This window comes from Apodemus sylvaticus, chromosome 1 (genome assembly GCF_947179515.1).
Source record: "Apodemus sylvaticus chromosome 1, mApoSyl1.1, whole genome shotgun sequence".
Taxonomy (NCBI): Eukaryota; Metazoa; Chordata; class Mammalia; order Rodentia; family Muridae; genus Apodemus; species Apodemus sylvaticus.
In genome coordinates this window covers 192,665,147-192,679,164 of record NC_067472.1, presented here as the reverse complement: position 1 = coordinate 192,679,164, position 14,018 = coordinate 192,665,147, and the positions used below count along the sequence as shown (strand labels likewise).

Here is a 14,018-nt window from a genome sequence, read left to right as displayed (position 1 = left end):
TAGGATTTTATTATATACAGTCTTGGGGTGTGGGTTGAATCTCACAGCAGGTGATTCCTATTGGCTTGGCCCGAGATGCCTCATCTACATGAGGAGGGACTTTTGGGCACTGTCCCTATGTGACTGATGGCCGTAATTCTTTCTATGGGGCTCTGTGGCTCTGTGACAGGGGCCTGGTGTCTGGGGCAGATGAAGCTCCTAGCCCTCCAGGGCTTCAAGCCTTAGTTCAGCCTTACCAGGCTTCCTCTCCCTCTCCACACGCACCTCTTCTCCTTGGGGGAGGGGAGCCCTGCCTCCCATATCACCCTACCCTGGCACATCAAGTCATTGCAGGATAGGTACATCCTCTCCCACTGAGGCCAGACGAAAAGTGTTCAGGGGAATGAGATCTGCAGACAGGGAACAAATTCTGTGACAGTCCCCGCTCCTGTTGATGGGGGATCCACGTGAAGACCACACTGCGCATCTGCCACATATGTGCTGAAGGAGTGGTTTATATGTCAAAGCCTTATTCACCCCAGAAAGATTTAAAGATTTATGAAAACTGTCTCAGCCGTTAAGAGCATGGGCTGCTCTTCCAGACACAAATTTGGCAGCTCAAGATGGTCTGTAATTCCAGTTCCAGGGAATCTGACACCCTTACACAGGCATACATGTAGGCAGAACACCACAGCACATGAAGTAAAGTATTTTTAAGTAATTTTTTTTAAGTGCACTGGTATTTTGCCCTAATGTCTCTGTAATGATGTCGGGTTCCCTGGAACTTGGAGTAACAGACCAGTGTGAGCTGTCATATGGGTGCTGAGACTTGAACCCAGGTTCAACTGCAGCAGCCTTCAGTGCTCTTAACCACTGAACCATCTCTCCAGCCCAACAATAAATTTTTAACAAGAAAAAAAAAAGGTCAAGTGGTGGTAACACCTATCTTTAATCCCAGCACTCAGAAGACAGGGGCAGGTGACTCTTTAGTCTACAAAATGCATTCTAGGACAGCCAGGGCTACACAGAGAACCCAACAGGGTTGGGCTAGCCTCTTAGTGAAGACACTAATCCCTAGACTCCATGCCCTGGGCGCAGCAGTTGCTGTATATAGCATGCTGGGACATGCATTTTGAAATTCCCTTTCCCATTATACCTTCAGGCTTAGACTCTAAAGGGGAGTAGTGGTGGGAAATGATCATGTATTTGCATGGTATGCATACAGACAGGTTAAAGTGGAATTATAATGGATTTGCATGGTATGTATACACACGGCACACACAGAAGGAAACTTGAGGTGGGTTGTTTACCCAGTGGTGCGCTTGCTCAGTCTACATATATTCTGCCTCAGCTAGTCTCTTCAACTGTGATACCTGTGCAAATCTGCACCGCTCACATCTGTACGAGTAGCAAACATTACTGTGGGAGTGGCAGTAGTACATTATCATTTATGTCTATGAAGCAGCTACAAACCCACGGAATGAATGTTCTTAGGGTCCTCAGGAAGAATCTCTGTCACCATAAATTTCTACAGTGATATATCACAGAAATACTTATAATGCATGTAGCCCTGCCTCCATGACTCCACTTTTACAGTCATGTTGCAGTAATCTTTCTAGAATAAACACTCCCGCACCAAGGACAGAGAAAGAGAGGAAATGTTTGTGACCAGTGGACCAAAGCCTTGTTAAACTGATCCCAGAATGACTGCCTTAAAGGACCTTGACTTAGGGTTCAATTTATATTGTCATGTTATTTGAAGGATTGGTTAACGTTATCCTGAAACAAGGTTGCCCCCCCCCTTCCCACCCCGGACAAACCCTTAACCCTAACCCTGAGTCTTTCGAGAACTGAGGCAGGCAGGTGTGTCCATACTCTCAAATTTCCCAAGAGTCCTTTGAGAGCAGTGGAAGTAGGTGGCCAGGCACAATCTCAAAGGAGAATGACACCTATATGAACTGTACTTACCAGTGGGAGAACTTCTGCTGGAGGGAGGTCTGTTTCTTGGCAACAGGGCCAGTGTCATTTTGAAAGTCCTATTTTCTCAATTTGTCCTAAATATTAAAGGTGGTATGCCATATATGCAAATGTCAAGTTAATTCTCTCTGTGGGTAGCAAAGGCTTTTACCAAACCTGGAGGGGGAAATTACACACCACAACCAGCAAGGTGTCAGTCCCCTCTGCTGCAGAGAACATCAATAAAGTCCACTTGTAAATGTTTAAGTGGCTAGGACCCCTGTTTTCGAGTCGACGTGTGAGCCTTGCACCACTGGTTAGCATTGTTCCAAGCACACTGTAGACAGGCTTTGCTAGGTTACTGGGTCCATGCAGGCACCTTCAAGACCACAAAATATCTTTGCAATATATTTTCCAGGCGGGTTTTTTCATGAGCTTGCCAGACTAGGCTGAGAGCTGTCATCACTAAAATTACTATTTTCCTATCTACCGTAATCAACCAGCCTCTTGATTTTCAATCAACCAGCCTATTGATTTTCTGCAGCTCTACCATTTGTTTTTCTTTTTCTTTCTCCTGGTTTCTATGAAGGGAGCTCCCTCCCAGCACCCAGAGGGTAAACAAACCTCCTCAGGAATAAAGAAGAGGACTGCAGGGCTGTGTCTGCGCAGCTGTATGATCTGCTAGTTGGTTTTCCAGACTCACTCTACCTTGACTCTGTGTGAGCCTGGCTCTGTGCCAGAGCCACAGTGGAAGCCGAGGGCCAGCAGATAGCTTCTAGGACCTGTAGAATTTGGTCTCTGCTTTTAACTGTTTTGTCCCTGAAGTAAGCAGTCCCCCTTTATTGATAAATTGATGCCTTGAGTGTCTTCATATGAGGGGATATTCTTCCTGTTGTGGGGTTTCACGCCCATCCATAAAAGGTTCCACACCTAAATTAAGGAGCAGCTCATCCTGTAAGTCTTCCTGTAAGAAGAATATCTCCTTTATAGTTTCTCTAACATTATAGGACTCTCCCTCCTCTCCAGGCAAGGGTGTGGCTGAATCTCAGACCTGGTAACACAGCTGTCATCTTCTTGGATGGGGGAGGGCGCAGGGCCTGGCAATTTCCTCAGTGGTACGTGTTGCAAAGGGTTTTGCCCAGGAATCCAGCTGAGCAAAGTCCGATGAGCATCCCCATGTAGTTGAGTCAGGCAGAGCTGACCGGCCAGCAAAGGTCAGTGAACACTGTGTCGAGGTGGATGCCCCTAGATGAGCAGGATCTTCCAACTGCCTCGGAGTCTTGTAGTGCTGGCAGTTGGAGCTGGTCGTGAGGTGGCGGCGCAGGCAAACTTTCATACTTGGGGAAAGCTAAAGGGATGCTTCCTTGGTGTCTTCAAGCAGCCAATAGGATCTAGGATTGAGAAGGACCCAGTATCTGGTAGCAAAAGCCATCCTAGTGGGTCTCAGGCCAAGAAACACCATGGATCAATATATTAGGAAGTAGTCTGAGTGGCCAGGTTGTCTCAAACAGATCTCTTAGACTCTGTTAATCAGAGTAAATCTAGAGTTCCTTCAGGTGGCCAGCTGACATCAAAGGAAGGCCAATCCATCTCACAGAATATTTAATTTAAAGGACGTCATCTTTATTCCATAGCCAGCCATAAAGCCTCCTTTAATGTTGTTCATCATTAAATCATCATTCATCAGCTTGTAGGGCTGGGTCACTCTGGGACTGTGCAGACTCCACGATTAGAAGAGTCCCCTAACCAGGATCTTAAGGAAGTTATAAATGCCTACCTGTCTGTGGTGCCTAGGATGGGGTGGTAAAGACCAGCTTCTCCCTTAAAGCAGGTGTATGCCTGGGCAGCCCCCAAAACTAATTTAAGGGGTCTTACTTTAGGGCCATATGTATATGAAAAGACTAGGCTAATTCCATGCCAGACTTCAAATTGGCAATTAAAGAGAGGAGGCCCAAATCTCTGTTTCCAAGAACTGGGCAAGTCCAGGCCTCACAAGCTGCCCACCACCTGGCTTGAGGCAAGGAAAATGGGTCAGCAGCAGTTTCCAGACATGGCCTGGCAAGTTTCCAGCCAGCCCCCATACTCCAGTAATGGAATGTCTGTAGAGATGGACCCAACTGATTAACATAGAGGTCACCTACCCAGGAATTCCCCAGTGTGCTTTAAATCAGGCCTGCATGCTCACCTGGGTGTCTCTCTGTTCTGGTAATGGGAGACTCCAGCATGCTGGACTTCTGCAGAATAAAACATTCTTTGCCGTTTACATGCTATTTGAGTCCAGGGTATCATTCTTTGGCAAACCATGCACCCTTACGTTTGTCCTCACGCTTGGTTACTTCCTGTTACTGAAGGAGAGAGTGCCCATTCAGGTGAGATGACCTCAGTTTAACTTCAGGTTGGCACTCGGTCAGATCCCATACCCACAGGGCCATGGGACTGTTACAAGCATTCACACATTCGTTCATAAATTATACATTCCCATTTTAAATTCCTAGTCTATTCCTCTGGCCAGTCTACTATTCTCTTGGAGACCAGTGCAACCACAGTATGCCATCAAGGCTTTGGATGCATTCTCCTGCAGGGTAGCCAAGCCCATGCTGGCTCTTCCTGCCTATCTCCCCAGGGATCCTTACCTAAAGGGCCAGCCTAGTCTCCTCCTCTTCCATTCCAGTCCTGACTCTCATTGTCCCCTCGGCCATTCGAAGGGAGCCCAGCAGTCCAGCTGGGATCTCATGCTTCCTAGTTACAGAGACCTTCAGTGGGCTGAGAGGCCAGGAAGTGGCAGCCTCTCCAGGCCACTTGGGGACCTGGTAAAGAAGCTCTCACTGGGGCCTTCAGAAATATAGTGGGACTCTGTGGAATAAGTACTCCTACACTGTTGTGGGTTGTCCTGATGCTGTTTGAATTCCGATGTTAATTCTGCTTCCTCAAGAGAGATTGTGCCCAAGGAGCAGTCAATCTCCTGTGATCTCCTGTGACCCTTCTCCCCATTCTATCTGGTCAATAAAACCTGTGATTGGACCGTGGAGGGGAAAGGTGGGACAGGGGTTTGGGAGAGTGAAAGAGAGAGGAGGAGGAGGAAGCAAAGATGGAGCAGAACCATATGGCCAGGAGAAACCTCAAGTAACAAAGGGTCTTTAAGCAGTACTTTAAGTAAGTCACTAAATAGGTAGATAAAATAATATCTAATAATTGAGATGTTTTAACCTTATTTTATTTCACTTGCACACTCCTCTGGAGGGCCCCTGTATATATAGATTTAGCTGTACCACTGTCAAAGTAGCGGGGCTTCAGGTGACTCTGAGCCTGTGTCTGGTGAGCAGCCATTTTGGAGACATCAGGCACATTGTCTTTTGAATGACACAGGTGCTGAATTGTACCCAATACTTGACAAACGTTCTTCTTCTTTTACCATTCAACCCTATGGCCACCGAGCCACAGAGCAATGGTACCTGGCAGGACATGAGAATAATAATCCTGTCATCTAATGCCCTGGGGTGTTGCTCATTGAGAGGTATAGCATGTGTTTAGCACTCACAGTTTCATCCCCAGGACCAAGACAAAAGGGCAGAAAGAGTGACCAGGGTATCTTAGGTGAGGTTATCAAATGTACTCTAGGAAGGAGGCAGGCGGCATAAATGACAAGAGAAAGACTCAAATGTGCCTTTCCATTCCCTGTCATTTCAAGATTTTCATAACAAACATTTCTGACATGAGACACGGTAGAAGGAACAACTGCCTATATTAGTGTCACCTCCCATAAACACACTATTCTTTCGGATAGTTTTTTTTTTTTTACTCTTTCACAGTAAAACCATACATTTTTTACCTCTAGTAGTCGTCTTTGCCTCCCCCTATTTAAATGTGTGATGGCTATTCTTGGTTGACAATTTGACTACATCTATAATTAACCAAAACCTAAGTGACTGGGTACCCCTATGAAGGACTTTTTCTTCTGGATCATTAGAGATGGGGAAGACCCTCCTTAAATCAGTTACCACATCTTCTGCTGGCATAAAGGGCATGGAAGAAGGAAGTTTTGGCTCTTTGCCTGCTTGCTTGCTTTGTCTCTCTATCAAGCATATTCCTTCACTGGCATTAGATCCTACTTTGGGGGGATTCAGACATGAACAGAAGACCAGGTGAGACATTCAGCCTCTTGAACTGGATTCTGAACCTTGCACTGGTAGACAGCCATTGTTGGACTAACTGGACCACAGCCTGTAAGTCACTCTGATAAACGTTTAAACTTCAGAAAGGTCCTAATGTCTCAACCATATACTCTTCTTTCCTCCAAGCCTTCTGAAAAGGAATCATCCCAAGACAAAAGTTTCCAACTGTAAGGTAAAGGTGAGTTGCCATTTTGTTATGAAAGATCTCTTTTCTATGAGGTCATCCTATTTTCGTTCTCCCTTGATAGTAGTGGGCCCTGTAATTGCTCCCCAAAGATGTGTTGGGGGTACACAGCAGGCTCTCTGCTGATCAGCCTTCTGTTAATGTACAGGTCCATTTGGAGAACTGTTTAAATGCTCCTGTAGGCTCTGCTTTTCTAAGAATCTGATGGTACAGGAAAATGCTTCCAAGATGCCAGTTTAGTCTGTTTCTTTGATCTAAGAGAGGGAGCATTTGTAATTTTGGGATTAATTTATAGGTTTTTTTATTTATGTGTATATATGTGTGTTTGTATGTGTGCCCTATATCTGTGTTGTTCCCCCAAAGACCAGAAGAGGGCATTAAATCCCCAAGAAGTAAACATATGGTTAGTTCCACCCAACATGGATGCCTAGAATCTAATTTGCACCTTCAAAAGAGAGAGACATTCTAAACCACTGAGCCATCTCTTCAGCCTGTGATTACTTCTTTAAAATACCATTAGTATTTCAAAAAAAAAAAAGATTAAGTGAGCTAAGAATATAGCTAAGTGGCATTTGCCTCAAGTACAGAAAGCTCTGTCTTCAGTCCCTATACTGAGAAGGAAACATTGACAAATGTGCATTATGGTTATCTTAATTACTGCTCTATTGGTGTGAAGAGATACCATGGCCAAAGCAACATATAGAAGAAATATTTAATTAAGGGCTTGCTTACAGTTTGAGGGTTAATCCTGTATCGTCATAGTAGAGACTGTGATGGCATGTAGGCTGGCTGGCATGGTACTTGAGACAGAGAGCAAGTAGAGTCAAAGATTGAGACTGGCATGGACTTTGGAAATCCCAAAGCACAACGCCAGTGGCACACCTCCAACAAGGGCACACCTTCTAGTCCTTCCCAAACAATTCCATTTCCTCATGTCTAAACAGGCAAATATAAGAAACATTGTTGCCATTTTCAATCATACCACCACACTGGTATTTCCAGAGCTTAGGAAGTAGAGGTGGGAAGATCAAAGTTCGAGTTAGCCAAGTCATGGTAGAGCACACCTTTAATCCTAGCCCTTGGAAGACAAGGGCAAGTGGATCTCTGAGTTCCTAGATAGCTAGGGCTACACAGAGAAACCCTGTCATGGGGGTGAGGGGGGAGCACGGGGCTGATTCAAGGTTACTTGGGAGGCAGAGATAAGTAAACCTCTAGATCTCTGAGTTCAAGACTAGTCTGGTCTACATAGTGTGTTCCTGGACAGTCAGGGCTATATAGAAAGACTCTCTCATCTAGGCTATGTAATACCAAACAGTGTCTTGAAATTTGTATAGATTCTGGATCTATATCAAGTTCTAAATCAAGTTGACCTATAATCCATCCCTCCCCAATGCCCCTAGCATAGCTGTGGTGTTGTGCCTTTAATTCCAGCACTCAGGAGGCAGAGGCAGGCAAATCTTCATGAGTTTGAGGTCAGCCTGATCAACAGATTGAATTCCAGTACAGCCAGAACTACATAGAAAACCCCTATCTCTGTAATCCCAGCACTTGGGGAGGCAGAGGCAGGCAGATTTCTGAGTTTGAGGCCAGCCTGGTCTACAGAGTGAGTTCCAGGACAACCAGGGCTGCATAGAGAAACCCTGTCTCAAGAAACCAAAGAAAAAAGAAAAAAAAGAAAGAAAGAAAAAAGAAAAACCCTATCTCAAAGGAGGAAAAAGGAAAAGAAAAAGCCTCCATGGACCCTGCTATACCTCTCCTGGGCATATACCCAGAGGATTCCCTGGCATGTAATAAGGACACATGCTCCACTATGTTCATAGCAACCTTATTTATAATAGCCAGAAGCTGGAAAGAACCCAGACGTCCCTCAATGGAGGAATGGATACAGAAAATGTGGTATATTTACACAATGGAGTACTACTCAGCAATTAAAAACAATGAATTCACGAAATTTTTAGGCAAATGGTTGGATCTGGAAAATATCATCCTAAGTGAGGTAACCCAATCACAAAAGAATACACATGGAATGCAATCTCTGATAAGTGGATATTAATTAGCCCAGAAGCTCTGAGTACCCAAGGCACAATTAGCATAGCAAATGACTCCCATGAAGAAGTATGGAGAGGGTCCTGATCCTGGAAAGGATTGATCTAGCGTTGGATGGGAGTATCAGGACCGAGAAAAAGGAGAGAGGTGATTGGAGAATAGGTGGAGAGAAGAAGGCTTATGGGACATATGGGGAGGGAGGAACTGGGAAAGGGGAAATCATTTAGAATGTAAACAAAGAATATAGAAAATAAATATATATATATAAAATGGAAAAAAAGCCTCCATAAGATCAGGCTCTTTGCAAAGCTGTAAAAACATTTTCTTAATTAGTGATTGACGAGGGAAGGCCAAGGCCATTGAGGGTGGTGCCGTCCCTGGGCTCCTAGATACTGTAAGAAAGCAGGCTGAGCAAAGCCATTAAGCAGCAAAAGCCCCTCCTGGCCTCTGCATCTGCTTTTGCCTCTGAATTCTAGTGCTGCTTGAAGTTCCTGTCCTGACTTCCTCCTATTATGAATAGTGATGTGGAAAGGTATCCCAAATAGTTCTTTTCCTTCCCATGTTGCTTTGGTCATGGTGTTTCATCATGGTAATGATGACCCTAACGTGTGGGTCCTTCTATGTCCTCTGCCACTACATGTCCCTGTATGCCTGCGTATCTGTGTGCACTCACACGCACATGCTATTGCCCGTGTTTGTATGCTCCTGTGCACATGTGTTTACTGTGAATTATCCTGATTTGAGGCCGCTGATGATAGCCTCTCTCTGCAATGGTGCCGCACACTGACGGGTCACTGACACTGGTGCTGGGCGCTGATACAGCCAACTGTTGCCTTGACAATGTGGCAGGCAACTGCAGTTCTCCCACCCACCTCTGTCCCCTCGGGCACCGAGGAGCCTTATAGGCATTTGCAGCCACCTGTGAGAACACTTACAGTTCCTCTGCCCTTCATCTGGTGTGGGACACCAACGTGATTTGCTTCGCTGCTGAGGTACACCAAGATAACACGTGTGAGCTCAACATGCATGTGCCACGACTGTCCCAAAAGGAAGACAGGACTGAGCATTAGTGGTTGTTGATGGGGGTACACTGTAAAACTCTGAAACTGACCCCCACAGGCCTGACTTTACCTTCTGTCTGCAATTTGGCCCTAGGTAAAATGACCGAGGGGAGCAAAGGCAGTCAGATGTGATGACAGTTTTGGAGTCAGTATTATGTATGCAGGCTCCCTAGATGACAGAAACAGATGCCCTTGATATAATCCCCTCTGTGAGAATGGAAAGGTCCCTCATACTGCAGGTAGGGATGTTAAAGGCAGGTCTTTGGGAATCTGGACAATTCAGAGCCAAAACACAGGGTTTTACCAATAGCCTGTAAGCAGTTGTGCCTTGGGTGTATTTTCTGTTTTAACCCACTCTCCACAGAGCCCTTGTTCACATTGTTATCCACCTCTCCCCTATCCTCCAACCCCTTCAGGCCAGCCAAAGAGACCGTCTTCATTAGGAAGGACTATTAGGCATCTTAAAGGCAAAGATGAGTTTCTCTTTTTGATAGAGAATTTTGCCTTGCAGGTTTTAATTTGACATTTAAGGTTTTAGTACCCATACTCAGGGGTGGGGAGGAAATGGTATTTATTTGGAAGAAAATGCAGGTATCGTAGGGACCAATAAGTGAGTTCAAAGATAAGACCAGTTACAAAGAAGTATGTGGTCTTGTGACGCACTCAGATTGTATCCATTTGGGGCAGTATTCAGTGACCTGCTGTAGTGGCTATTCCTGGTTATCAACTTGACTATATCTGGAATGAACTACAATCCAGAATTGGAAGGCTCACCTGTGATCCTGATCTTGAGGCTGGGAGATACAAGTCTCTGACCTGGATCTTGGTGTGGAGATCTTGAGGCATAGTGGCTGTGAATCCCAGGAGATCTCTGAGTTCAAGGTCATCTGGGACAAAGCAAGTCCCAAATCTGTGTGTGGCACACACCTTTAATCTGGGCCACACCTTCTGTTGGAGACCGACATGAGGACATTGGAAGAAGGAAGATTCGCTCTCTCTTCTTCGCCCGCTTGCCTTGTGAGACTGAGCAGCTGCTAGATCCTTGGACTTCCATTCACAGCTGCTGCTGACCATTGTTGGGGAGTTGGACTACAGACTGTAAGTCACCAACAAGTTCCCTTACTATATAGAGATTACCCATAAGTTCTGTGACTCTAGAGAACTCTGACTAATACATCAACTAACCAACTTCCCTATTCCTTCTCCTTAGCTTTTCGGGAAAGGTACTCTATCTACCATTTAGTTAGGTCTCATGGGCTGTACTGTAACTCACTATATAGCCCAGGCTTGCCTCAGACTTGGGGAAGTCCTTCTTGTCTCTGCCTTCCAAGTGTTTCAATCACAAGTGAAGCCCCTATGTTGTGATTCTACCCTCTGCTTCAGCAACCACAGGTTTCTTTGCTTTTTCTTTCTTTTAATCTTTGAGAAGTTTAGGCATGTACACAATGAAATATGATTATATCCTCCCTCCACTTCTCCCCTTCACCTCCCTCAACCCCTACATGTCCATGTTCCCCTCTCAACTTCATTCCTCCTTTTCTTTTCACACTAAGTCCAGTTACTGCTGCCCCTAGATGTAGGGGTATGGGACAGTCCTCCAAAGGATGAATAGGTTACCACCTACCAGTTGCCATGTTATTAAATTACCTTCTAAATATTTATTTTTTTAAAAGTTATTTATTCATTTTATGTATAACACCATCACTGTCTTCAGACACATTACAAGAAGACATCAAATCCCATTACAATGGTTGTGAGCCACCATGTGGTTGTGGGGAATTGAACTCATGACCTCTGGAAGAGCTCTTAAGCCCTGAGCCATCTCTCTAGCCCTTGTGTTTACTTTTAGAACTCTTTGTCCTCACTGGAGCAGAGTCACTGCACAACAATCAGTGTCCTCTCTCCTTTGGCTTTAACATGAATTCCCATGGTGTTTCTTCACTAATAGCTGTGGTCCTAGAATATCAGTGCTGCTACGGAAGGCTTTGATTTGTGCTTAGCTTTTACCTTCTGATTCCCTTTAAAAGAAACAAATGAGGGCTGGAGAGATGATTCAGTAATTAAGAGCACTGACTGCTCTTCCATAGGTCCTGAGTTCAATTCCCAGCAACCACATGGTATCTCAACAGTCAAGAACACTTGCTGTTCTTACAGAAGACTATGGTTCGGTTCCCAGCACTCACGTGGTGGGTCACAACCATCTGTAATTTCAGTTCTAGGTGATCAATGCCTTCTTCTGACTTCTACTGGCAGCAGGCAGGAGCAGTACACATGCGGAAATGCAGTCAAAACAAGCATATACCTAAAATAAATAAATTTGTTTTCTTATTATTTTCTTTCAGATATGGAATCATCCCATGAGACCAACAAGTTAGCTATTAAAAGAAGCATTTATGGACTGAGCTTTCGAGAGAAGTTGACAAGTAACAAAAGTGTATCTCCTCACCCTGAGAGGATCAGTGATGGTGAGTCTGAACAACCACGGGGCTCTGGAAAAAAAGATGTCAATGATTTAATAGACTGGTCTAGAAAAGCACCCACCAATACAGAGAATACACCTATACTCTTTGTGAGACCTCAAAAGAAGAGTCTCTTCTCATGTCAGGACTGCTTTGCAGGAAGGCCTATAGTCATAGTGACTATAGTGACATAGTCATAGGTGTCGACAGTAAATCAGCATTAGAAAATTCACACTGCTAAGGAGCCCTGTGAATGTAAAGACTGTAAAAAAGCCTTCCTATGGCATAATCAGCTTACTCAACACCAAAATATTCACACTGGGGAGAACCTTCATGAATGTATCAACTGTGGGAAGGCCTTCTGCTGGGGTTTGAGCTTTGTAATTTATAAGAAAATTCACACTGGTGAAAAACCATACTTATGTAAAGACTGTGGGGAACCCTTTAGATGAGGTGATGAACTCAATCTGCATCAGCAGGTTCATACTGGGGAGAGAGACTGAGTGTAACAATTGTGGGAAGATGTTTAGCCACCGCTATAAACTTCTGCAACACAAGAGAATCCACAGTGATGATAAGCTCTATGAATGTAAAGTCCGTGGGAAGGCCTTTATTTGTAGTTCCAACCTCAGTCAGCATAAGAGAATCTACACAGGTCAGAAACCCTTTGAGTGCCAAGAGTGTGGGAAGTCCTTCACTAGAATCAACTACCACACTCAGCATCAGATGACTCACACTGGGGAGAAGCTACAAGAATGTCAGGAATGTGAGAGGGCCTTTCAATGGGTGTCAAGCCTAGTTAAACACAAGAGAGAGCATTCAGGTGAGAAACCCTATAAATGTGCAGAATGTAGGCAGGGCTTTAGTTGTGACTATCACCTCACCCAGCATGAGAGAATTCACACTGGGGAAACCCCTTAGAAATGTAAAGACGCTGGAAGACCTTTATAAATAGATCAAGCCTTCTTAAATGTGAGAGAATTCATACTGGAGAGAAAACCCATGAGTGTGAGGAATGTGAGAAGGTCTTTAGTCATGGCCACCAGCTTAGCTGGCATGAGAAAATTCACATGGCAAAATTGTGTAAGGAGTATGGGAGGGTTTACAATAATATAAGCCATCCCAGAGAACATCCGAAGACTCACAAACATTGAAAGCATTGACCGCAAAGAGCTTACCAAGGCCTCTGGCATACATCCATTCTTTCTTTGGTGAGTAATTTATCTTAAGTCAGCCTTCCATGGTCATTTTCCAGAGGTGAATTTGGGAGAGTATAAACATTACTTTTCTTAATGATCCATATCTTTCCATACTGGCATTTTTACTGAGTAAGTTGGTTGAATAAATTCATAGAAGCCTACCAACACTGTTCCACCATTTATTACACTTCAGGTTTATTCTAGGGAACAACCCTGCTCATGTAACACTCTTGGGAAAGCCTTAAGTCTTGGCAAAATACCATGCTAGCTAGCATCACCATCCCACCCCTTTGCTCTCTGTGAGACACTCACTAGCTGCTCACTACCCCTGATAAACTCATCATACATCATAATTGAAGAAAAGCAATTGAAAATGCATTTAAGGCACCTTGCTAATCAAGCACCACAGTTTTAACCCAGCCATCCTCAAATGTGCTGAGAACACACCCTTTGGCCTGGACAAAATCCAGCACAAAATCCAACTTATTCAGTAATAAGATGTTGAGTGCCTCACATAATTTCTTGACTGATGGCCAGGTATGGTTGTGTGTGGGTGTGATCTCAAGAAGCTGAGACAGGAAGACTGAGAGTTCAAGGCTAGCCTGAGCAACACACCGAATTCCAGACTAGCCTACATAGCATAATTCAGTCATAATGGTACACACTTGAGTACCATTGTGATATTGAAGAGCCTATTATTCTATGATTATACTAGGTACACTGTCACACCATCTTGAAGTTCAAAACTTAGAACTTTTCAGTTAATAGGAAAATGAGTAGATGTATTGAACCTATTTTCATGCCATTGCAGAGTTGAAACATCCGTGGTAGTATCGAAGTGCTTTTGTGCTGTCATAAAGTGAAAAAAAAAATCAGTTATACTTACTATACTTTGTGCTGTCATGAAGCTGAGAATTGGTGTCTGTGTTGGCTGTGCTTTCACAGAGTTAGCAAAGCCAGTG

General features: G+C 44.4%; 1 protein-coding gene across 1 annotated transcript; it reads left to right on the top strand.

The window, feature by feature from the left end:
• The first annotated feature begins 745 nt into the window (after window positions 1-745).
• On the top strand, window positions 746-13,011 carry Znf331 (zinc finger protein 331). Its single transcript, XM_052160394.1, is given in 5 exon segments — window positions 746-782; window positions 11,741-11,863; window positions 12,068-12,356; window positions 12,358-12,797; window positions 12,800-13,011. Coding segments are annotated over 5 exon segments (1,101 nt in total).
• Window positions 13,012-14,018: the final 1,007 nt, after the last annotated feature.